This window comes from Nyctereutes procyonoides, unplaced genomic scaffold (assembly GCF_905146905.1).
Source record: "Nyctereutes procyonoides isolate TBG_1078 unplaced genomic scaffold, NYPRO_anot_genome, whole genome shotgun sequence".
NCBI classification, from domain to species: Eukaryota; Metazoa; Chordata; class Mammalia; order Carnivora; family Canidae; genus Nyctereutes; species Nyctereutes procyonoides.
Window position 1 is genome coordinate 51,330,465 of NW_026575046.1, and position 26,054 is coordinate 51,356,518.

At 39.7% G+C, this 26,054-nt stretch overlaps 1 protein-coding gene across 3 annotated transcripts in view; it reads left to right on the forward strand.

Moving 5' to 3' along the window:
• The window catches only part of FAF2 (Fas associated factor family member 2), a 67,635-nt gene that overhangs the window by 13,525 nt on the left and 28,056 nt on the right, over nt 1-26,054 (forward strand). For all 3 annotated transcript variants that reach the window (XM_055325811.1, XM_055325813.1, XM_055325812.1), the window contains one exon: nt 21,746-21,814. In XM_055325811.1, the coding sequence (XP_055181786.1) occupies nt 21,746-21,814 (69 nt within the window). The remainder of the gene's footprint in view (nt 1-21,745; nt 21,815-26,054) is intronic.

Consider the following 26,054-nt stretch of genomic DNA (forward strand, 5'->3'; position numbering starts at 1 on the left):
ATATGAACTCATGAATTTAAAAACATTTAATGTAACTCATTGCCATTGTGCTTATTGAGGCTCAGATTGTTCCATCTTTGACAGTTGTGAGTTTCTTAGTTTGGCTCCTGATGACTTTTTTTTAATCCTCATGTTTACATAGTTTATTTTTTCAGAGACACAAAAAAGATTTTCCTTTTGAGTTTGTAAAAACCTTATATTATTGCTCCTAAGTAATTTTGTCATATTGTCATGGCCCCAGTAATCTTTGATAGTTTTTTCTGATGTAAGATGTTTCAGAGTTATTTTCAGTAGATCTAGAATTTTTTTTTTAATTTATTTATTTGAGACACACACACACACAGATAGTGATAGAGAGCTAAAGAAGGGAGGAGAGGGAGAAGCAGGCTCCTCGCCGAACAGGGAGGTGGATGCAGGGCTCAATCCCAGGACCCTGGGATCATAACCTGAGTCGAAGGCAGATGTTTAAGCGACTGAACCACCCAGGTGCCCCTCTCTAAAAAAAAAGAGAGAGAGAGAGAAAAAGAAAGGATAAAAAAAGATTTTATTTATTTATTTGAGACAGAGCGTCAGCAAGGCGGGAAGAGAGAGAGACAAGCAGACTCCATGCTGAGCATGGAGCCTGACCTGGGGATCGATCCCATGACTCCAAGATCATGACCTGAGTGGAAATTTAGTCAGCCACTTAACTGACTGAGCTACCCAGGCACCCCAGGATTTATTTGTTTTTGAGAGAGTAAGAACCAAGAGTGCGTGTGCATGGGGAGAAGAGGCAGAGGGAAAAGAAGAGAGAATCTCAAGCAAATACCACTCTGAGCACAGAGCCCAGAGTGACATGGGGGAGCCCAATTTCACAACCCTGAGATGATCATGAACCAAGAGATGGTCACTTAACACTAATTGTGGGCCCCCCCCACCTCTTAAAAAAGATAAACAGTGATATGTATCACACCCTTTTCTCTATCTTATTTATTTATTCATTCATAAGAGACAGAGGCAGACAGGCAGAGGGAGAAGCAGGCTCCTCGAAGGGTGCCCGATGCAAGACTTGATCCCGGGCCCTGGGATCATGCCCTGAGCCGAAGTCAGATGCTCAACTGCTGAGCCACCCAGGTGTCCCTCCATCTTCTTTTTATATCTAATGTCTCCTGGTAGTACTTGCATAGGATAATAGGGAATTATTTCTCTTTCATATTCCTAGCTGTGTGATACTTTGTTATGTGGGTATATGTAATCTAGCCCCCTGTTGGTGGGCACTTGGGTTATTTCTCATCTTTAGCTATTACAAATAGTAGGGCAAATAAGTAGCCTTATGCATGACTTTGTTTTTTGCTGGTGTATCTTTGGGATAGATTCCTGAAAGATTTCTGAATGCTTATTTATATGCATCTGAATATGTAACTCTTATTGCCAAATTTTCCTCCCTGAGGATTGTACCATTTTGTGTTCCCACTAACAATGTATGAAGGCCCCTCACCAACAGTGTGTTGTCAAACTCTATAGTTTTTTTCTGTCAGTTTGTTGTCGTTTTTCTTCTCTATTTTTAAAAGCTAAATACTAGGGATAAATTGTAAATATTATTCTAGGTCTTTTACTTTGTATATGGTGTTTTATTGCCACATACAAGGTTTTGGGTGTGGTGGGGGGCTTATACTTTTAATATTTCTGTAAACTTAGAATTGTTCTAAGAAATAATGTCTGGGTTTTTTTTGTTGTTGTTTTAAAATTTTATTTATTTGAGAGAGGGGGGAAGCACAAGTAGGGGGAGTGGCAGGCAAAGGGAGAGAGAGTAGGCTCCCCATTGAGCAGAGAGCTCCAAAGTGGGGCTTGATCCCAGGCCCTGGGATAATGCCCTGAGCTGAAGGCAGACACTTAACTGACTGAGCCACCCAGGCGCCCTTTTTGTATATCTTCATGTGACAAATACAGGTATATATGAACAAGTTGGTTCAGGTGTTCGAGTTTGGGGTTATCTCTTCAGAATGGGCTAGGCATCAGAGTTTTTGTACTCCTCTATGTGTTTTAAAGACTATTGTGTTATTGGCAGAGTAGTATAAATTCAAATTACTCTGAAGGGAGGGTTACCTGTACTGCAGATATTCTTTTGGAAGGAAATCTTTGCAGTGAATATTGATAAAGATTAATTTTGTCAATTTTCCTTTGGCTATTTGAGGGTCATTTCACATATTCAAACTCTGATTGCCATTTCTACAATATTTTTGCTTAAAATGGATAGCAAATATATAGTAAAGTAATAGAATTGAAGGTTTGTTGTTAACTGCTTCTAGTTGTATATGTGTTTTTAAACCACCATTTTAAGAGTGCCAGAAGTGTTAAATAGAAATCACTGTGACCACTGCAGTGCATGTTGGCTTTGGATTTTCCCACCAAGGAAATTTTAAAAATTTCTTCTTGTTCCTAAATATGTTTATTTTTTATTTTTTTTAAAGATTTTGTTTATTTATTCATAGAAATGCAGAGAGAGAGAGAGGCAGAGACACAGGCAGAGGGAGAAGCAGTCTCCGTACAGAGAGCCTGACATGGGACTCGATCCAGGGTCTCCAGGATCATGCCCCGGGCTGCAGGAGGCGCTAAACCGCTGCGCCACCAGGGCTGCCCCTAAATATGTTTAGAAGAGAAAAATCTCTTCATATCTTCATATCTGTTTTTTTTTTTTTAAGATTTTATTTATTCATGAGAGATACAGAGAGAGACAGAGGCAGAGCAGCTGAGCCACCCAGGGATCCCATCAGGGGATTTTTTTTTTAAGTATATGTTTTAGTGTGTGTAAGTTCTATTGGAATTAAAGAAATATCACAGGAATCAAAGCTACAGCATAGGGAATATAGTCATTAGAATTGTAACAGCATTGTATGGTAATATGGTGATGGATGGTAGCTACACTTTTGGTGAGCACAGGATAATGTATAGACTTGTTGAAACTAATGTAACTGTGTGTCAGCTGTGCTTCAGAAAAAATAAAAGTACTAAAGTTGAAGAGAAGTCAAAATCCACTACCCTCAATTAACCCTTCAATCTCTCTACATTGTCTCTACTGTTATTTTTCCTTTAGACTACTTCAGTAACCTTATACTGATGCTCTTAATTTCAAGTCTCTCTCCTCTTTAACTTCAACTTTCCTACTTTTTCCAGAATATTTTTCCTAACATTTCATATCACTCTCTAAGATTTATTATTTGCTCTGCATTGATTAGAAAGGCATAAATCTTTACATCTCATAATCTGATTCATACTTCACTAACCTCAAAATTCTATCCTTCCCCACCCTTTTTAAAAGATTTTTTTTTTAAGATTTTATTTATTTATTCACGAGAGAGAGAGAGAGGCAGAGGCACAGACAGAGGGAGAAGCAGGCTCCACGCAGGGAGCCCGACGTGGGATTCGATCCCGGGTCTCCAGGATCAGGCCCCGGGCTAAAGGCGGCACTAAACCTCTGAGCCACCTGGGCTGCTGGATTTTTGTTTTTTAAAGATTTTATTTATTTATTTATTCCAGAGAGAGAGAGAGAGAGGCAGGCAGAGACACACACAAGCAGAGGGAGAAGCAGGCTCCATGCAGGGATCCCGATGCAGGCCTCGACCTGGGGTCTCCTAAGATCAGGCCCTGGGCTGAAGGCAGAGCTAAACCGCTGAGCCACCCGGGCTGCCCTAAAAGATTTTATTTTTAAGTAATCTCTACACCCAACATGGGGCTCAAACCCACAATCCCAAGATTAAGAGTTGCATATTCTATGGACTGAGCCAGCCAAGTGCCCCACACCCTTTCCCTGTCTATTCCAACCATACTTTCTTGACTTTCTAGTTCCTCTAATGTAACATTCTTTTTCATGTCTCTGTGCCTTCACACATAATCCTCCCTTGCTCTGAAACACTTCCTTTTGCTGATTTTCAGCTTATTTTGTGTCTCCTTTACATTTTCCCTCCCCTGAAAGACTTGATTTGTTAACCACTGGTGTATGGTCATCATCACAACAATACAATTATGTATATGTTATTTTACTCCACAAGGTTATTGAGGATTAGTACTGTGATTTATTTGATGCACTTATTGGTCAGTAGATGCTGAATTAATATTTGTTGGTTAAGTTGAGTAATTTACCAGAAATCTCACTTAACCAGAGAGTTTTTGTTGTAGTTGTCCTTGATTTTTTTTCTTTGTTTATTAAAGTATTTCCAACAGCATTAAGTACCCCATTTTTAGGAGAAAGGGGAAAACAAAAAATCCAGTTAACTACATTCTCATCTTTGCAGCATGGTATAGGGAAAGAACTCCGTATTAGGAGCTTGGCCATTTGAGATCTGTATGCTAGTTAATCCTAGGCCTCAGTTTCCATATCTGCAAAGTGACTCTAATATTTCTAACTTTATAAGGTGGTAGGAATCAGTAAGAAATCACATATTGGGACACCTGGGTGGCTCAGCGGTTGAGTGCCTCCCTTCAGCTCAGGGCATGATTCTGGAGTCCTGGATTGAGTCCCACATCAGGCTACCTGTATGGAGCCTGCTTCTCCCTCTGCCTGTGTCTCTGCCTCTCTCTGTGTGTGTCTCATGAATAAATAAATAAAATTAAAAAAAAATCACATAGTTTTTGGCTTATAGGTGGTTAAGAGTGGAATCTAAATCCTAGAACATTCTGTTTTGAAACTGAAAAGTATTAAGTTCTAAGTTATTAACATTTTGTGATTTGATATAGATTATGCTTATATACACACATATCTTATGCATGGCAAGTTCTAAAATGTGATTTCAAGTTATTTTGAAACATGGGAGGAAACCGGGAAGGCCAGACTCTCAGATGACTTTTGGAAGATTGGTAAAGTTTGATGTCTTATAATATTTCTTGTGAAGAGGAAAATAATATTTTCATGTCTCCCTAACCAGCTTTTCTGCTTGATCCTGAGTAGTGCAGTCACATTAGGAAAGGTTAGATAAGGCCAAAGTGTTTTTGTTCATTTTTTAGTGGCATTGTGTTAAATTAATAGATACAGGGGTAAGAATTTAATGAAAGGTTACTAATTTATTTGTTTTAAAGTATTTTCTTTACTTATTCATGAGAGACACACAGAGAGAGGCAGAGACATAGGCAGAGGGAGAAGGAGGCTCCCAGGCGCCCCGAAAAGTAATTTATAAAAGTAATCAGAACCTTTTAAGCAAGTTCAAACTCATCTCACAACACTTCACAAATGTCTTTTTATCCCTTTATTTATTTATTTTTTTTAATTTTTATTTTTATTTATGACAGTCACACAGATAGAGAGAGGCAGAGACACAGGCAAAGGGAGAAGCAGGCTCCATGCACCGGGAGCCCGATGTGGGATTCGATCCCTGGTCTCCAGGATCGCGCCCTGGGCCAAAGGCAGGCGCTAAACTGCTGCGCCACCCAGGGATCCCTATCCCTTTTTTTAATGTGGCAAAATACATATAAAATTTACCATCTTAAACATTTTAAAATGTACAGTTTAGTCATAAATACATTCATAATATTGTACATCCATTGTCATTATCCATTTCCATGTCTTTTCATCTTGTAGAACTAAACCATTTGGTAGCCCCCCCTTATCCATGGGAAATACCTTCCAAGACCCCCAGTGGATGCCTGAAACTGCAGGTGATATCAAATCCTATATATACTGTGTTTTTTCTTACATATACATACCTGTGGTAAAGTTTAATTTATAAGTTAGGCACATACCAGATTAACAACAATAATAAACTAGAACAATTACAGCTATGTTATGAAAGTTTTGTGAGTATGGTCTCTCTCAAAATATCTTATGGTACTGTACTTTTTTTGTGATGATGTGAGATGATAAAGTGTGTATGTGATGAGATAAAAGTGAGGTGAATAATGTAGGCACTGTGATGTTGCATTAGGCTATTAATAAGCTTCTGATGACACATCAGGAGGAGGATCATCTGCTTCCAAATGGCAGCTGACTGCATGTAACTGAAAACCACAGATGAGGGGAGATTACTGTACCTATTAAACAATAACTCCCCTTTTTTCCCTAGTGGCAACCACTATTCTGTCTGTATGAGTTTGCTCTAGATACCTCATATAAGTAGAACCAAAGAGTATTTGTCTTTTTTTTTTAAGATTTATTTATTTATTTAGAGCGTGAGTATGTGCACACACGAGTGGGAGGGGCAGAAGCAGAGAGAGAATCTCAAGCAGATTAGATGCTGAGTGCAGAGCCTGGTGTGGGGCTTGATCTCAGTATCCTGATACCATGACCTGCATTGAAACCAAGAGTCAGACACATAACTGACTGTGCCACCCCTATATTTGTTTTCTTGTGACTGGCTTATTTCCCTTAGTGTACTGTATTCATAGTTCGTTCATGTTGTAGCATACTGTAGGATTTCCTTCCTTTTAAAGGCTTAATAATAATTCCATTGTATGTAGGCACCACATTTAATCTTCTCATCTGTTGATGGACACTTCAGTTGTTCCCACATTTTAGCTACTGTGAATAATGCTGCTGTGAATATGAGTGTACACTGGCACTGTGCTTTCCTTTATTTTGTGTGTATACTCAGAAATGGAATTGCTGTGTCATACGGTAATTCTTCTTTAAATTTTTTGAGGAACGCATGCTGTTTTCCATGGTGGTTTTGCTATTTTACATTACCACCAACGGTGTACAAGGGTTCTAGTTTCTCCACATGGTCACCACTACTTTTTATTTCCTGTTTTTTTAATAGTCACCATACTGTTAGGTGTGAAGTGGTAGCCCTTAGTTTGATTTGCATTTCCCTCATGATGTTAAACATCTTTTTGTGGATTTATTGGTCATTTGTATTTCTTTGGAGAAGTGTCTATTCAAATCCTTTGCCCATTTTTGAATCAGGTTCGTTGTTTTTTGTTGTTGAGTTTTAAGAATTCTCTATATGGGGGCACCTGGGTGGTTCAGTGGTTGAGCGTCTGTCTTTGGCTCAGGTCATAATCTTAGGTTCCTGGGATTGAGTCCTGCAGCAGGCTCCCCATAGGCAGCCTGCTTCTCTGCCTATGTCTCTTCATCTCTCATGAATAAATAAAATCTTTAGAAAAAAAATCTCTTATAATCTGGATATTAATCCTGTATCAAATGCATGGTTTGCAAAAACCTTTTCCCATTGTATGTGTTGTCTTTTTACTCTGTCCATAGTATCTTTTGACGCACAAATTTTTAAAATTTTCATGAAGTCCAGTTTGTCTTTTGTAGCTTCTACTTTTGGTATAATATCCAAGAAATCATTACCAAATCCAGTGTTGGGAAGCTTTTGTCCTGTTCTAAGAATTTTATTTTAGGTCTTATTTTAGGTCATGGATCTATTTTGGGTTAATTTTTATGTATGTGTTAGGTAAATGAGTGGGAAGAACACATTCCTGTGTTTCTTCTTTATTCTCATACTGTTAACCACACTCACCATACTTCTGACAGCAGATGTATGAGGTTTCCACACATCAAGCAATTCTAGATTCAGTTCAATTCAATTCTGATGCTGTCTACCTGAAATTAGCCTCAGATCCCACAAGTTAATGACTCAGTCTTAACAAAACTACCCCTTTTAAGTTTCTAATCACAAGTCTTCCAGACTGTCACCTGTACTGACCAGCTATAATTGAGGTTCCCATGACCTCCTCTTTGGGGATGATAATTTGTTATAATGGTACATAGAACTCAGGGAAACACTTTTGTTTACTGGTTTCTTTTTTTTTTTTTTTTTTTAAATTTCTTTTTTAATTTTTATCCATGATAGTCACAGAGAGAGAGAGAGTGAGGCAGAGACACAGGCAGAGGGAGAAGCAGGCTCCATGCACCGGGAGCCCGACGTGGGATTCGATCCCGGGTCTCCAGGATCGCGCCCCGGGCCAAAGGCAGGCGCCAAACCGCTGCGCCACCCAGGGATCCCTGTTTACTGGTTTCTTACAAAGGATATAATAAAGGGTACAGAAGAATGGCCAAGTGAAGAGATACATAGGGCAAAGTCCAGAGGGGTCCTAAATTTATGAGCTGCTGTCCCTATGGAGTTGGAATGTATTGCCCTCCCGACATGTTAATGTGTTCATTAACTCAGAAGCTCTCTGAACCTTATTCTCTTTGGGTTTTTATGGAGGCTTTATCTTGTGGGTATGATTGATTGTTCGTGCTATTTCTCCCTTCCTTCTCTTGGAGAATGGGGGTTAGGGCTGAAAATTTCAAGCTTTTAATCAGGATGTAGTCTGTCTGGCGAGCAGTCTGTATTCAGGAGTCCACTGAGATCACCTCATTAAAACAAAAGATGCTGCTACTATACAGGAAACTCCAACAGATTTAGGATCTCTCTGCCAGGAACCAGGGTCAAAGACAAAATGTTAGAACAAAAGATGTTCCTAGTGCTCTTATCACTTAGGAAATGACAGGGGTTTTAGGAGTTCTGTGTCATGAACTAGGGGCAGATATATATATATATATATATATATATATATATATATATATAATCACAGTAAGGGTCCAACTTCATTCTTTTCCATGTGGATATCCAGTGTTCTAGCACTATTTGTTGAAAAGACTGTTCTTCCTCACTGAATGATCTTGGCACCCTTGTCAAGAATCATTTGGTCTCATTTACATTGTTTTACTTCTGGGCTATTATCCAGTTGGTCTCTATGTCTTTGTACCAATACCACACTATTTTGACTACTGTAGCTTTATAGTAAGTTTTGAAATCAGGAGATGTGAATCCTCTAGTTTTGTTCTTCTTTTACAAGATTGTTTTGGCTATTTGGGGTCCCTTGAGAGTCCATATAAATTTTAGGGCTAGTTTTTCTATTTCTACAAAAAAGTCATTGGAATTTTGAGAGGTATTGCTTTGAATCTCTAGATTGCTTGGAGTAGTATTGACATTTTAACACTGTTGTCTTCCAGTCCATGAAAACTTTTCATTTCTTTTCATTTATGAAGATCTTTTAAAATTTCTTTAATCAATGTTTTGCAGTTTTCTTTCACCTCTTTGGTTAATTTTATTCTTTTTGATATTATTTTTATGTTATTTTAAGTGGAATTGTTTAATTTCCTTTTTATATTATTTATTTATATATTTAAGAGCAAGAGATAGAACGGGGGTGGGGGGGCGGAGGGTGGACAGAGGAAAAGGGAGAGAGAGTCTTTTTTTTTTAAAGACTTTATTTATTTATTTTATTTATTCATTCATTCATTCATTCATTCATTCATTCATGAGAGACCCAGAGAGAGAGGCAGAGACACAGGCAGAGAGAGAAGCAGGCTCCATGCCGGGAGCCGGACGTGGGACTCGATCTCAGGACTCCAGGATCACGCCTTGAGTCGAAGGCAGACGCTTAACTGCTGAGCCACTCAGGCGTCCCAGGGAGGAGAGAGAGTCTTAAGCAGGCTTCATGCTCAGCATGGAGCCTAACATGGGGCTGGATGTCACAGTCCTGACTAAGATCATGACCTGAGTCAAAACCAAGAATCAGTCACTTAACCTACTGAGCCATCTGGGCACCCCTTAATTTCCATTTTATTTTTATTTTACTATTATTTTTTAAGATTTTATTTATTTATTCATGATAGAGAGAGAGAAGCAAAGACACAGGCAGAAGCAGGCTCCATCCATGTGGGGAGCAGGACCTGGGACACGATCCCAGGATTCCAGGATTCTAGGATCATGCCCTGGGCCAAAGGTAGGCTCTAACTGTTGAGCCACCCAGGGATCCCCTAATTTCCATTTTAGATAGTTCATTGTTAGGGTAAAGAATGCAACTATTATTTGTGTTGACTTTGTATCTTGCTACTTTGTTGAATCCATTTAATAGTTCTAACAGGATTTTTTTGTTTGGGACTTTTTTGGTGAGATCTTTAGGGTTTTCTACACATAAAAAATTATGTCCCAGTAGATTTTAAAGATAGAGCTTTAGTCTCAGCTATACCACTTGTTATTCCTAGTTAAGTGTATTCTTAGACAACTTACCTAACCTCTTTAATCCTTGACTTTCTCAGTGGTGAAAATAAGGGCTTTATTACAGTGCCTATTACATAGTAATAGGAGCTTGGTAAATGGAAGCTGCTGGTATTTAATTTGGGAGAGTTTAGTAATTAAATACGAATAATAAAGATCTGAGTGTAAGAGTTTTAGTTATAGATCAGAGACTGTGTGTGATTGCTTCTTGAAGGGACTTTAGATTCCATTTCTCCTGCCACTACCAGAGAGGGCATATTGCTTACTGTATAAAGCAAAGGTATCTGTGTAGCAAAGGTATCTGTGTAGCAAAGATCACTGGTTATTGCCACGTTTCTCTCTAGGAATAACTGAAAAGTTAAAATATCCATCCCCAACAACCTAGAGCCAACAATCCAATCAGAAGTTAGAGAGTACTTAAATTTCAACTGAGATTTCACATCAACTTCCTACAGTGTCTATTAGTATATAAACAGATGAGAGGTAGGAAGAGAAACACTTCTTAGGATAGCACTCGAGTGACTACACTCGGGTAATCTAGAGTGTTACCGAAGCCCTATCCAGGATAGCACTCGAGTGACTACGCTCGGGTAATCTAGAGTGTTACCGAAGCCCTATCCAAATCGTTGAATGAGACATCTAGTTAAAATACTACGCCATTTATTTTCTGTGATACCTTCCTTGAATCATACTTAAGTGATAGGTCAAGGATTACAGTATTATGGAAGTGGGTTGCCAAGTGGTGTTGCCATCCTCTTGTCTTCTAACTTTGGAGAGGAGATAGTTAGACCAAGGGTGAAATAGGAGGAGGATATAGAATAGTCCACACACTTTCTTCCAATTTCCCCTATACATCTTAGTAGTTAGAGATTGGTTGAGGTTCAGGGTATTTTTTTTTTTTTTGGCCCTAAAGATACATATTACCTTCTTCTTATTAATGCTATAAGTCAATTACAGTTTTGCCTAAATCGTGGTAACTAAATGAAGTATTATCCTAAATCCTTAGGAGAGCAATTAATGGAAAGGGAGTTAGCTCTGAGAGGAGGAGGAAGGAAGGAAAGATCATCTTGGAGCAAGGGATATTTCTCAGTTAAGATGGACCTGGATGGACCTGCCCAATAAAGGATTTGTAGTAGCAGTTGATGTTAGACATTGGCCCTGGGAGATTAGAGGGAGAAAGAGGTCCCAAAATTACTATCCAGGCAGTAGAATTAACCTTTATATCCATGGCACCTATTTTATCTGGTGGCATCCCAAGTCATCTCAGATGTTAGTAAATCTGAATGTAAACCAGAGTTCTGAAAAGCAAGCCAGTTAGGGGATAAAGGTCAGCAGATTTAGCTAACCCTTATTGAGCGCTTGTGGTGCTACCTGACTTGGTGTTTGGGGTACTTCTACGTAATTTCTTTTTAGAGTTTCAGCATTCTCAACTGATGATGGGTATGATGGCAATATCTATCTCAGAGGATTGTTGAGGAAAATGTAGTAAAAGATGGCTAGCATTCTGACACAAAGTAGGAGTAAATGGCGTAATGAGAAGAACAATATTTAAAGACAAGAGAGATGGGGTGCCTTGCTGGCTTAGTGGAACGTGCAACTCTTGATCTGGGAATTGTGAATTCAAGCGCCTCATTGTATAGAGATTGCTTGAAAATAAATAAAATCTTTAGGGGTGCCTGCGTGGCTCAGTTGGTTGAGCAACCTACTCTTGGTTTCAGCTTGGGTCGTGATCTCAAACCTTGAGTTGGGCTCCATGCTCAGTGAAGAGTCTGAACTTCTCCCTCTGCCCCTCCTTCCAGTCTGTCTTCTTTCTCTTTCTCTCTCTCTAAATGGGATAAATCTTAAAAAAAAAAAAAAAAAACCAGAAAAACTATAGAGATAAAAGTCGATTATGGCATAAGAACAGGATTCATTCATTCAAACATTTTCTGTTTACTGAAGCACTTCACTGCATCTTGGGGATACAGAAATAAATGGGTTCTCTCCACAAAAGAAACTTTTCTTTTAAAAATTTTATGTTATTCTTATTTTTTAAAAGATTTTATTTAGGGATCCCTGGATGGCGCAGCGGTTTAGCGCCTGCCTTTGGCCCAGGGCGCGATCCTGGAGACCCACGATCGAATCCCACATCGGGCTCCCGGTGCATGGAGCCTGCTTCTCCCTCTGCCTGTGTCACTGCCTCTCTCTCTCCCTCTCTCTCTCTCTCTCTCTCTCTCTCTCTCACTCTCACTGTGTGCCTATCATAAATAAATAAAATAAAAAATAAAAGATTTTATTTATTCATGAGACACACACACACACACACACGCACACGCACACGCACACGCACACGCACACGCACACGCACAGGCAGAGGCAGAGGCAGAGGCAGAGGCAGAGGGAGAAGCAGGCTCCATGCAGAAGCCCGATGTGGGACTCCATCCCAGGACTCCAGGATCACTCCCTGGGCCAAAGGCAGGTGCTCAGTTGCTGAGCCACGCACACGGCCCTCTTTTAAAAATTTTAAATTCCAGTATAGTTAACATATGGTGTTAAATTAAAAAGCAAATTCCTTTGAGTGCAGGGGGAAAAAGAGGGACACTTGGCTAGCTCAGTTGATAGAGCATGCAACTCTTGATCTTAAGGTTGTGAGTTCAAGCTCCACTGGGCATAGAGCATAATTTTTTTTTTGAAGGTTTTATTTATTCATGAGAGGCAGAGAAAGAGGCAGAGAGACAGGCAGAGGGAGAAGCAGGCTCCCTGCTGGAAGCCCATTGCGGGACTCGATCCCAGGACCCCGGAATCACACCCTGAGCCAAAGGCAGACACCCAACCACTGAGCCACCCAGGCATCCTGGGCATAGAGCATACTTGAAAAAAAATAAAGCTCCTTTAAAAGTGAGTTACAGGCTTTTGAATTCTAAAGAAATTAATTTGGGAGAGGCTGGAAACCAGTGACTATGGTTATTAAACCAGCATCTCCTCAGCTTCTCTGTTTCACCTGTCTTCTATAAGTGCCAGTAGCAAAGCTAATACAGCGTCTCTAGTCAAAACTGTAGTATTCTTTGTTCGAACAAGGTTGGCATTGCAGAACTCACTTTGGCATTGAAATGAGAATGAATACTGGCTTGAGACATATTTAGTTTTTTGACTCACATTGAAACCAAGCCCTATTTAGAGTAAATTGAAATAGTCCTTTCAAAGTGCATCTTGGCAATATCTATTAAGAACTTTAAAAATTATGTATATTCCTTGGCTCATTATTTTAATTGATTCCTAAAGGGTGAAATTCTAAATACAGAGAAACTTTTTAAGGAAAAATGTTCATCAAAGTGCTATTTTAATAGTGGAAAATCAGAAGCAGTTGTAACATCTGTATGTAAATTGTTTTGGCCAATTGGAATATTATAGAGTTATTAAAGTGGTTACGAAGACTAATGTATAAGAGTACTTGATATAATAACTAAGAATGCTCAAAATTGTATGCATCTAGGAAAGAGGAGTCTCACAGGGAAGAAAATATAGAGAGCTCCTCACCTGGTGACTGTCAGTGATATGGGAAATGGGGCTGATTAACAGAAAAGGAGTAGTGGAGGGATTGGTTCCAAGCCAGGAAAGAAAACACCAAAAGAGTCCTACAAAGATCAAAAAGCAAAAGTGGGGGAGGCCCGGGTGGATCAGCTGTTTAGCGCTGACTTCACCCCAGGGCATGATCCTGGAGACTGGGATCAAGTCCCACGTCGGGCTCCCTGCATGGAGCCTGCTTCTCCCTCTGCCTGTGTCTCTGCACCCCCCCCCCTCTCTGTGTCTGTCATGAATAAATAAATAAAATCTTTAAAAAAAAAAAAAGCAAAAGTGGATGGATTTTTATCAAGATAGTCTATAGTCTAGCAAAGAGAAGCAAGCCCATTAACTAGTTCCCTCTATAATTAAAAAAAAAAAAGTTTGGAATGGAGGTTGAACCAAAACCTGAAATCAGGGGCGCCTGGGTGGCTCAGTTGGCTAAGCGGCGGACTCTTGATTTCGGCTCAGGTCATGATCTTAGGTTCGTGAGATGGAGCCCTGTGTCTGGCTCTAATCAGGGAGGAGTCCGCTTACTCACTGTCTCCCTCCATCCCTCTGCCCCTCCCCCTGCTCTTGCGCACTCTCTCTCTCTCTCTGTAAATAGATAAATAAAATCTTTAAAAAATCCCAGTCCTTTTCTTGAGGTGCAGTGAACTGGAAGGAAATACTAAAATGTAAACCAGCTGTATTAATAGCTATTGGGACCACAGGGAAATGTCCCTCTTCCCCATCTTTCTCTAGTTTAATTTAAATTTTCTTTACCTGACTTGCACTAGGTTTGGAAAAAATACAAAACTGAGAAAAGGTAGTCAACTCTATCCGGGCTATGAGTGGAGCTGTTTTCAGAGAGTGGGGTGGCAAATGAGTTCAACCATGTTTTTGCATTTGACCTTTTGAATAGATCTCTATCCATCCTACTGGCCAGCATTGAGATCAGGGAGTCCATTAACATGTGATGCATTTAGCATAGAGTGCATTCATCTTTGGCAATCTGTTTGCTTTACCAGGAGTGTCTGAGTGGCTCTGTCAGTTGAGTGGCAGTCTTGATTTCAGAGTAGTGAGACCTGTGCCCAGCTCTGCACTCAGCTGGGAGTGTTTCTCTTCTCTTCTCTCTCACCCTCTGCCCTCCCCCCGCTTGCACTCTCTCTCTAAAATTAACAAATCTTTAAAAAGCCACTTTGCTTTACCAGCAGTAAGTTTTTCTCACAAAGAGAGGCAAAATTATTTCAACAGTTTTCCCCATTCTTAGCAAATGACACAATCATTTAAGCTTGAGTACATCTTAGTACTTCTCTTCCACCCCTCATCTTTATCATCCAGTCCTTTTGGCTCTAGCTTTACAATATACCCCAAATCTGTCCTCTTCTTTCCGTCTTCACTGCTACCATCCTATTCTAAATTACCATTCTCTTGTCCTTGAACTTCTGTATAGTCTCTTAGCTAGTGTTTTTGCTCTCCTTCATGCCCTCTGCAATTAATTCTTCATACGGGCCGGAATGACTTTTTAAAAATCTACGTATGATCATGACACTCCTGCTGGACTTAGAATTAAAGCTCTTAAAAAAAAAAAAAAAAGAATTAAAGCTCTTGGTTCCTGATTCTCAGCCCTGTACATTAGAATCACCTGGTAATTCCTACTCCCCTCGGAAAAAATTTGTGCCACGGCTATGTATTCAGTGAGTCTGATTAAATTGCTTGTGGTAGAGGTCTAGACTTCTGTAGATTCCCCTCAGGTACTTCAGGTATGCAAGTCAAACTGAGAAATGCCACTCTAGATGAGTGTTCTCCCCTGCCTTCTTCTCAGACCTTATTTGCCAGCTTGCCAAGTTTGTTCTGCATTAGAAGTGTTCTCCCACTTTTGTTTTTTCTTGCTCAAGTAAACTTTCTACTTCAGAATTAGATTTATAGAAAAGTTGGGAAAATAGTACATAACTCCCCATGTCCCCTGCACTCAGTGTTTCTTATTAACATGTTACATCATTAATTTGGTACTCTTGTTACAATTAATGAACCAATATTGATACATTAACTCAAGTCCCTACTTTAATCAGATTTCCTTCGTTTTTACCTAATTTTTTTTTCCTGTTCTAGGACCCCATCTCAGATACCATATTACCCTTAGTACCCAACTTTCCTTGGGCTCCTCTTGGCGGTCACAGTTTCTCAGCCGTTCCTTGTGGGGTTTTTTTAAAGATTTTATTTATTCATGAGAGACAGAGAGAGAGAGAGAGGCAGAGACACAGGCAGAGGGAGAAGCAGGCTCTATGCAGGGAGCCCGATGTGGGACTCGAACCTGGGTCTCCAGGATCACACCCTGGGCTGAAGGTGGCGCTAAACCGCTGAGCCACCAGGGCTGCCCCACGTTCCTTGTTTTTGATGATTTTGGCAGTTTTCAGGAGTACTAGTCAGGTATTTTGTGGAATATTCCTTAGTTGGAATTTGATGTTTTTCTCATGATTGGGTGACAGTTATGGATTTTTGGGAAGAAATACCACAGAGGTAAAGTGCTTTTTTATTATATCTTATCAAGGGTACATAATGTCAACACGATTTATCACCATTGACATTGACTTGATCACCTGGTTGTGGTAGTGTTGGTTGTGTGTTGTAGGGTTTCTCAACTATAAAGTTAATCTTTTCCCCTCCTTTCCCGTATTGTACTTTCTGGAAGAAAATCACTGCACATAGCTCACACTTAAGGAGTAGAGAGTTATGTTCTGCTTCCTTGAAGGCATAGTATCTACACAGTCTTTTGGATTGGTTTTGCACAGGATGTTTGTTCTCCCCTATTTATTCAGTTATGTATTTATGTGGATTTCAGGATGTTTATTTTGTATTTATGATTATAATCTATGTCTGCTTTGTATTTTGTTACTCAGATTTGGCCTCTGGCAGCTCTTTGAGTTGACTCTTCTTGATATACCTCCATCATTGTGGGGTTCTTTGGGGCACTTCCTTACTTTTTGGCACTAGGAGATTCTCTAGGCTCACTTGTATATTTCCTGCCCTAGTCCTAGGATCACCCATTTCTCCAAGGAACTTGGTTCCTTTTTTTGGAGAATGGTTTTGCAACTGAAATTTGGGCATTCTCTGTGCTTGTTACTGGTGTGTGTGTTGTGCTTCTAGGAGCTCTGAGCTGATGGAGCAAGTACATATATATACACTAAGTTAACTACTTCTGTCTATAACCATTCTGTATTAAACTAAACATGAGTTGATTCAGATGTCTCCAACTCTAATCCATTACCACATAGATCATTCTAGACTTCTTCTGCCCTTGGTTATCTGTAATTTCCCACTTGAACACTGAGAAAACTGGCTCCCTGCCATCTGTTTACTTAATTGTTCAGTTCCTGTATATGTGGGTTTTTTTTTTAGATTAATTTATTTATTCACGAGAGATAGAAAGTAAAGACACAGGCCAAGGGAGAAGCCAGCTTCCTGCAGGGAGCGGAATGCAGGACTCCATCCTGGGTCCCCAGGATCACGCTCTGAGGCAGAGGCTCAGACGCTCAGCTGCTGAGCCACCCAGGTGTCCCCCTGTATGTTTATAGATTTAGTGGCTTTAAAATTAACACCCAGTGGCAAACAGCTGTATCCACTGGAGAACAGCTCTTATGTGGAGTTTCCTTTGCCTGTAGTCTTACAGACTCCATTCATTTCCAAAGGTATTTACATTAGTTCCTTTACGCTGCACCCCCTTCATTGAGGTTGTTTCCGTGTATTTATAATATAATTAGATTATTTTGTCGTAATCTGTATTCCATCTTAGGATCCTCTGACCTTTTAAATGATTTTTTAAAATTTACTTGCATTAAGATTCACTCTGCTATAAAGTTCTGTGAGCTTTGACAAATACATATATCCATTTGCACTTGTTGTTTTTGCACTTGTTGTCCTGCCCAGACTACTCTTTCTGCATATTTTTCCATGAATGGACCCTTACCTTTCACCAGCTTTCTGCTGAAATGTGTCATAGTGTCATATATCCATTTGCACTTGTTTTTGCACTTGTTGTTCTGCCCAGACTACTCTTTCTGCATATTTTTCCATGAATGGACCCTTACCTTTCACCAGCTTTGTGCTGAAATGTTAGCTCCTTTTAGAGGCTTTTCCTCAATCCAAAGGAATCCCCTACCCTAAAAGAGTGTTTATTTATTTGCTCTGTGCATGTGATTTGTTTTGGTCAGTCTGCCTCTGGTAGGATATAAACTTATTGAGTGCAGGAACTGAATTTGTATCCTGGGTATCTAGAATACTGGGTCAGTGAACATTTGTTGATAGATAAATAAATAGTCCTGTCCTAGGTGTGTCCAGCATTGCATTATTCCTAGTGCATGGTTTTAGTACTCACCAGTAGTGATCAAAAGCAGGCTTGTTCAGTTGGACTTCCAGTTTACCCTGATTCACTACTTAAAAGAGTTTTGCATGCAAATTAGGGTATTTCAGTATATTGAAGATATATTGAGCAATTACTGATTGTTCTCTCCTATAATGTTTCTCTTTTTCTAAAAAAAAAAAAATATATATATATATATATATATGACATATAGTATAATCTCTTGTCCTGGTAGAACTATATAATACCATGAATTTCCCAGCCTGGCTATACATTACGATTCATTGAGGAGCTTAAAGGAAAAAAAAAAAAAAAGAAAAAAGAAAAAAAAAAAGATTCCTGGGCTTCATCTGTGACTTACTGATCTTCAGGAAGATTCTGCAAATTTGTGTTTTAACATCCAGCTTAACATCTATTCAAAACATTTGGAATTTTAAGCGCCAAGGTATTAGTATGTAATGAGACTTGGTGAGAATGTCTAGAGGATTTCAGTTTATAGTGACAATTACCAAAGCTTACATAAAGGTCTTTTTAATTTGGACTTTTTCTATAACTTTTTAAGTTACTCTGTGCTATAGATATATCCCAGATCTTGCTCTCAAGGAGCTTGTATCCTCTGATAAGGTAATAGAATGAGTATAAATAATCATGGTAGGGGCACCTGGGTGGCTCAGTGGGTGAAGTGTCTGCCTTCAGCTCAGGTCCTGGGATTGAGCCCCACATCGGGCTCCCTGCTCAGCAGGGAGTCTACAACCCCCTCCCTTCTGCCACTCTCTCTGGTTGTTCTCTCCCCCTCTTTCTCATAGAAAAATAAAATTCTTTTTAGAAAAATAATAATCATGGTAGAAGGTAGAAAATAATAGTTACATAAGAGAGATAGAAAACAATTTAAAGCAGAATGGCCATTCACCCTGAGAAGGTAAAAGTAGTCTAAACCTTTTATTTTATTTTTTTAAGATTTTATTTATTTATTTGAGAGAGAGCATGAGCAGAGGGGAGGAGGGAGAGGGAGAAGCAGACTCCCTGCTGAGCGGGTAGCCTGATGTGAGGCTTGATCCCCAGGACCCTGGGATCATGACCTGAGCCAAGGCAGACACTTAAGTGACCCACCCAGGCACCTGAGTAGAGTCTAATTCTTTTTTTTTTTTTTAAGATGATATTGATTTATTCATGAGAGACACAGAGACAGGCAGAGACACAGGCAGAGGGAGAAGCAGGCTCCATGCAGGGAGCCCAATTTTGGATTTCCGGGACCCCAGGATTGCGCCCTGGGCTGAAGGCGGCGCCAAACTGCTGAGCCACCCAGGCTGCCCAGTAGAGTCTAAATCTTAAAGAGAATGTATATGAGGAGGGGAAACCCTGGATGTCCCAGTCTTCTGCAAAAAGCTGTGAGAAAATTGGAAGTTAAGAGAAAAGTCGGCAGTAGCCAAATTGAGAAGAGGCCTGGAATGGTCAAAACTAAAGTCCAGACTGTTAGAGCTGTGAAAGCCAGTGGTTCCTTTTTTTTTTTTTTTTTTTTTTTTTTGTAAGAGGGCTGGGGAGAGACAGAGGGATAGAGAATTCTGTCTCCACACTTAGCACAGAGCCTGATGTGGGGCTTGATCTCATGACCTAAGTTGGACACTTAACCAGCTGAGCCACTCAGCTGCCCCAAAGCCAATGGGTCTAATTAATAGAGATCTAGAGTAATTAAAAGAGCTTTCCAATTTCAGTTTTGAATTTTGTACAGTATTCTGGGCAGCCCCCGTGGCACAGCGGTTTAGCGCCGCCTGCAGCCCAGGGCGTGGTCCTGGAGACCCCGGATCGAGTCCCGCATCGGGCTTCCTGCATGGATCCCGCTTCTCCCTCTGCCTGTGTCTCTGCCTATTTCTCTCTCTCTGAATGAATAAATAAACAAATCTTAAAAAAAAAAAAGAAATTTGTTCAGTATTTTAAACATAAAAACACTTTTTCCTATCAAAATTTACATATTAGTTGGGTTTTTAAAAAAATAAACAATTGCATACCTAAATAATACAAACTTCAGGTTTTTTGTTTTTTTAAGGTCTGGAAAGGACAATCAGTCCAAAAACTAAGTCCCTCATGGTGCACATAAAGGAAGCTAAATCTTTTATTATTTATTCTATTTAAGTATTTATTTATTCATGAGAGACACAGAGAGAGAGGTAGAGACACAGGCAGAGGGAGAAGCAGGATCCCTGCAGGAAGCCCGACACGGGACTGGATCCTAATCCCGGATCATATCCTGAGCCGAAGGCAGACACACTCATCCGCTGAGCCACCCAGGCGTCCCTATTATCATTATTATTATTATTATTTTTAAAGACTTATTCATAAGAGACAGGCAGAGACATAGGTAGAGGGAGAAGCAGGCTCTCTATGGAGAGCCCGATGCAGGACTTAATTCCAGGACCCCAGGATCAAGACCTGAGCCAAAGGCAGATGCTTAACTACTGAACCACCCAGGTGTCCTACTAAAATATTTTAGAATTAAATCCTAAGGGGTTAAAGTGTGTCTAGTCCATGGTTATAGGGTACAGGAATAAGGCGGAACCTCAGGCTCCTGATTCAGAAGTGCATGTTACCACAATATTGTGAGGTTGAGATCAGTCTCTTTCTCCTGCTGCTTGCTGGTTGTTAAGAGGAATTTCTTTAGAACAGAGACTTTATCCTATTCATCTCTGTATGTATCTTTTGGGCATAGTAGGCAGTATATAGAATAGACAATAACAATAGACATTTGTTATATGAAAGGATGGATGGATGGATTTGGCTTTTGTATTAGACCTCAAAAGAAGTCTAGGATTTAGCTTTGTGCAAATTTCTGGTTATTATAAACTTCAGAAGAGATGGCAGGCCCAGGGATTAAATTAAGAGTCATCTGAGTAGAAAGGGCAGTTAAAGACTAAGGATTAAATGAGATTGTGGGTGTGGGGGTTGAGGAGGCACCTGAGTGGCTTAGTTGGTTTAGTGTCTGACTCTTGGTTTTGGTTCAGGTCATGATTTCAGGGTCATGAGATTGAGCCCCATGTCCGGCTCCACGCTTAGTAGAGTCTGCTTCAGATTCCCTGCTTCCCTCTCAGTACATACGTATATACATACAAACAATCTTTAAATGAGATTTCCAGGGAGGGGGAGGTATAGAGAGATGAAAGGACATTCCATGTAGAGGGGTGGAAGACGAGGAGCCAGAGAAGGAACAAAGTGAAATCTGAGAACAGTCCAAGGAGAAGGGAAAAGGGAAAAATACCATAGGGAAATCTAAGTGGGACACCTGGGTGACTCAGCGGTTGGGTGTCTGCCTTCGGCTCGGGGCGTGATCCCAGAGTGTGGGATCGGGTCCCGCTTTGGGCTCCCTGTGAGGGGCCTGCTTCTCCCTCTGCCTGTGTCTCTGCCTCTCTCTTTGTGTGTTTCTCATGAATAAATAATAAATAAATAAATCTTTAAAAAAAAATAGGGAAGTCTATGAATAACAGACTCAGTTTTACACAGTTCATGTTATAAGGTAGGTTATATGCTAGTAGGCAAAATGATATAAGTTATTGAAAGGCTTTACCTTTTCTCAGGAAAAGGCATTACCTTTTCTCAGTGGTTGAAGAAATACTTAATTTTTTTAAACTTAAATTTGAGAGGAGAAAATTGATTTTAATCACTAGTCATCTTAATTGAAAGCCTTGAAGTTTTAAATGGTAAGAAACTCATTCTTTTGTTCTATAGGAGTAATACCTGCTATAACTGACTAGATAAATTCTGAATAGTGACATTTTTGCCATATTTGAACACCTATCTTCAATACTTTTCAATGTAGTTTCCCAGCAGCATTCATAAGTATTAGGGAAATATCTACATATATACTGTTGGTTTCTCCCTAAGTAACTTTTTGGTTTTTCCTTCTTTTCAGGATCTGACTGGCATAGAATCTATGGATCAATGTCGCCATACCTTGGAACAGCATAACTGGAACATAGAGGTATAGGGGAATTCATTCTGAGCTTATTTCTTTTTTCCTGGTTTGATGAACCAAAGACCACTTTTCCACAGCAAGAATTCTCTCTTCATAGTTTCTTTTTCCTTCAAATTTACAACTCTTTAGTCTTTAAATGTGTAGGAAAGATAAAAATTATGATCAAAGTGGACACCTGGGTGGCTGGATGGTTGAGTGTCTGCCTTTGGCTCAGGGTGTGGTCCTGGGGTCCTGGGATTAAGTCCCCCATCAGGCTCCCTATGGGGAGTCTGCTTCTCCCTTTGTCTATGTCTGCCTCTCTCTCTGTCTTTCATGAATAAATGAATAAAATCTTTTTTAAAAAATTATGATCAAAGTTTATTATAAAATTAAGGGGCACCTGAGTGGCTTAGCAAGTTAAGTATCTGTCGTTGGTTCCAGTCATGATTCCAGGGTCCTGGGATTGATTCCTATATGGGGCTTCCCACTCGGTGGGAATTTGCTTCTCTCTTTACCCACCCCCCCATTCTCTCTCTCTCTAAGTAAATAAAATCTTTAGAAGAGGGCAGCCCCAATGGCCCAGTGGTTTAGCGCCGCCTTCAGCCCAGGTTGTGATCCTGGAGACCTGGGATCAAGTCCCGCCTCGGGCTCCCTGCATGGAGCCTGCTTCTCCCTCTGCCTGTGCCACTGCCTCTCTCTATCTCTGTCTGTCATGAATTTAAAAAAAATCTTTAGAAGAAAAGTGTATTATAAAATTTTATAAAAGATGATGACTGAGGATGCCCGGTGGCTCAGCAGTTGAGCATCTGTCTTTCGCTCAGGGCATGATCTCGGAGTTCCGGGATCAAGTCCCACATCGGGCTCCTTGCATGGAGCCTGCTTCTCCCTCTGCCTGTGTCTCTGCCTCTCTCTGTGTCTCTCATGAATAAAATAAAATCTTAAAAAAATAAAAAGGATGATGACTGGGAAACCTGGGTCGCTCGGTAGTTTAGCGCCGCCTTCGGCCCAGGGTGTGATGCTGGAGACCTGGGATCGAGTCCCACGTTAGGCTCCCTCCTGGAATCTGCTTCTCCCTCTGCCTGTGTCTCTGCCTCTCTCTCTGTGTCTCTCATGAATAAATAAATAAAATCTTCTAAAAAATAAAATAAAAAAAAATAAAAAGGATGATGACCAGATCCCTCTGTGTAATGCTCTCCCTCTTTATTTTTTTCTCAGTGGCTCTTTGGAAAAACTTGATTTTTATGTATTTGGTTTGTAACTAAATACCTTAATGTGAACCTCTTACTGCATATTTTATAGTTTATTCTTTTATATTTTCTTGGTAGCTAGCTGTGTCATCTGCAACTCTTGATTTTTTTCCCCCATATATAGATCTTTTATTTCTTTTACTTGATCATTGAATCTCTAGAACAACAGTGTCACTTAGTAATAATAGCAAACATTGGCCTCTAATGTTTTATTATCGAGTGTGATGTTGTTTTGAGATCCATCACTAGAGATTAGTAAGCTCCATGAGAGCAGAGATATTTTTTTTTAAAGATTATTTATTTATTTATTTATTCAGAGAGAGAGGCGCGCAGAGACACAGGCAGAGGGAGAAGCAGGCACCATGCAGGGAGCCTGACTTGGGACTCGATCCAGGGTCTCCAGGATCACGCCCTAGGCTGCAGGTGGCGCTAAACTGCTGCGCCACCGAGGCTGCCCCTATTTTTTGGTTTTGTTAATAACTGCTGTCTTCCTAGCATCTGAAACATTCCAGCACATCATTAGGCACTCAATAAATATCTGCCAACTATTTTCCAATTTTAGTATATTCATACGATCTCTGTTGAGATTACTGTTTTAATTATAGTATGTTAATTGAAGAGGGTGCTAGATTTCATAAAATATTCCTGAGTTATATTTAGTTATTCAACACACTTTTGAGCAACTAAATTCTAGGTCTGGCACTATACCAGAGAACAAGATTAATATCCTACTCCCGTGGAGCTTAATTCTAGATAATTTCAATTTGTAATAAATGCTGTGAATAAGATGAGTGTAGAAAATGTCACAGGATCTGAGAGATATTCTAAATAGGGCGGTAAAGTAAGGCATTTCTGAGGAGGTTATATTTGAGCTGACACCTGAATGATGAATATGAGCATTTGGGGCAGGGAATGCGTTTTAGACAGAGGGAATGAATGATGTTGCTCTGTATGATAATTTTGTGCTATCTCCTTGTTAGATTTTTATTTCAAGCATGTGCTGGCTTTTTAAGATGACTGACTTGATAAAATGGATTGAAAAGGGTACATAGCGTAGATTTGAAAGAAAGCACATGAAAATTTACTTCTGCCAATTTTCTTTTAACTTTTTCAAGTTTCCCCCCATCATTCATAATTTGCTATATTTTTCTCTTTTAATATTTTATTTATTTATTTGAGAGAGAGACAGAGGACAAGCAGGGGAGGGGCAGAGGGAGAGGGAGAAACAGACTCCCCATTGAGCCGGGAGCCTGACATGGGGCTCAATCCCAGGACCCTGGGATCATGACCTGAACCGAAGGCAGATGTTAAACCAACTGAGCCATCCAGGTGCCCCTTTACTACATCTTTCTTGATAAGCTTTCTTAGAAGATGCTTTTTTCCCAGAGATTTCCTCTTTTTTTTTTTTTTACATAGGCTATACAAAGGAACATATCTTCTGCTCTTTTCTGTATCTATTGTTGCCCCTTCTCTCTCTCTCTTTTTTTTTTTAAGATTTTATTCATTTGAGAGAGAGAGCTTGTGTACAGGTGGGGAGAGAAGCAGAGGAAGAGGGAGAAGCAGACTCCCCCTTGAGCCCATGATGGACTTCATCCCAGAACCCTGGGATGAACCGAACTGAAGGCAGAGACACTTAACCAACTGTTTCATCCAGGCACCACTTTTTTTTTTTCCCTTCTTAATAAGTGAGACTTGATGGAGACTGGTTTATTTTATTGTTTATGTGTTTGGTTTATGAAAAGCTCTTGTATTTATCAGCTCCTTTTTTCTGGTTTTTTTTTTTTTTTAAATTAAGAAAAATCTAAAAAAAAAAACCAAAAAATTAAAAAAAATATTTTCACACTTCTTGTAGATCTGTACTCTTTTTTTAGCATATTGATTTTTATAGCTTGGTTAATTTATTCGTGTTCTTTCTTGCATTTAAGGTTATGAATTTCTTCTGAAAATATATTTTTAAAGTTTAGATTTTCTTCTTTGACCCAAAAGTTATTTAGGAACATACATGGAATTCTCATATCTTGTTTTTTTTGTTTATTATTTTCATATTAATTTTTCATTTTATTTCATATAGATATGTATTGAGGTTTTTGTGTCTTAATAATGCTCCATTAAGGTTATGAAATATATATATGTGTGTGTATATATATATATATATATTTTTTTTTTTTTTTAATTCATGAGAGACACATAGAGGCAGAGACACAGGCAGAGGGAGAAGCAAGCTCCATGCAGGGAGCATGGTGTGGAACTCGATCCTGGGACTAGGATCATGCCCTGAGCCGAAGGCAGACGCTCAACTTGACACTGAGCCACCCAGGTGTCCCGTGAAATATATTTTTTTAATTCATATTTTAAACTTAGAGAAAAATATAAAGTGAACAACCATGTACCTACCATCCAGCTCCTGAAAGCCATTTTGCAATACTTATTTCAAATTTATTTTAAAACAAATAAGGGGATGCCTGGGTGGCTCAGCGGTTGGGCACTTGCCTTCTGCTCAGGTCATGATGCGGGATCCAGGATTGAGTCTCGCATCCGGCTTCTTCCGAGGAGCCTGTTTCTCCCTCGGCCTATGTCTCTGCCCCTCTCTCTCAGTCTGTCTCTCTCATGAATAAATATAAATGTTAAAAATATATATATATATGGATAAAATAACAAAACTAAAAAGAATGGGAGAAGATATTTGCAAACAACATCTCTGATAAAGGGTTTAGTATGCAAAATCTATAAAGAACTTATCAGACTCAACACCCAGAAACCAAATAATCCTGTTAAGAAATGGGCAGAAGACATGAATAGACATTTTTCCAAAAAAGACATCTCAGTGTCTAACAGACACATAAAAAGATGCTCAACATCATTCATCATAGGGGAATACAAATCAAAACCACAATGAGATACCACCTCACAGCTGTCAGAATGGCTAAAATGAACAGCACAAGAAACAACAGATGTTGGCAAGGATTTGGTGAACCCTCTTGCACTGTTGGTAGGAATGCAAACTGGTGCAGCTGCTCTAG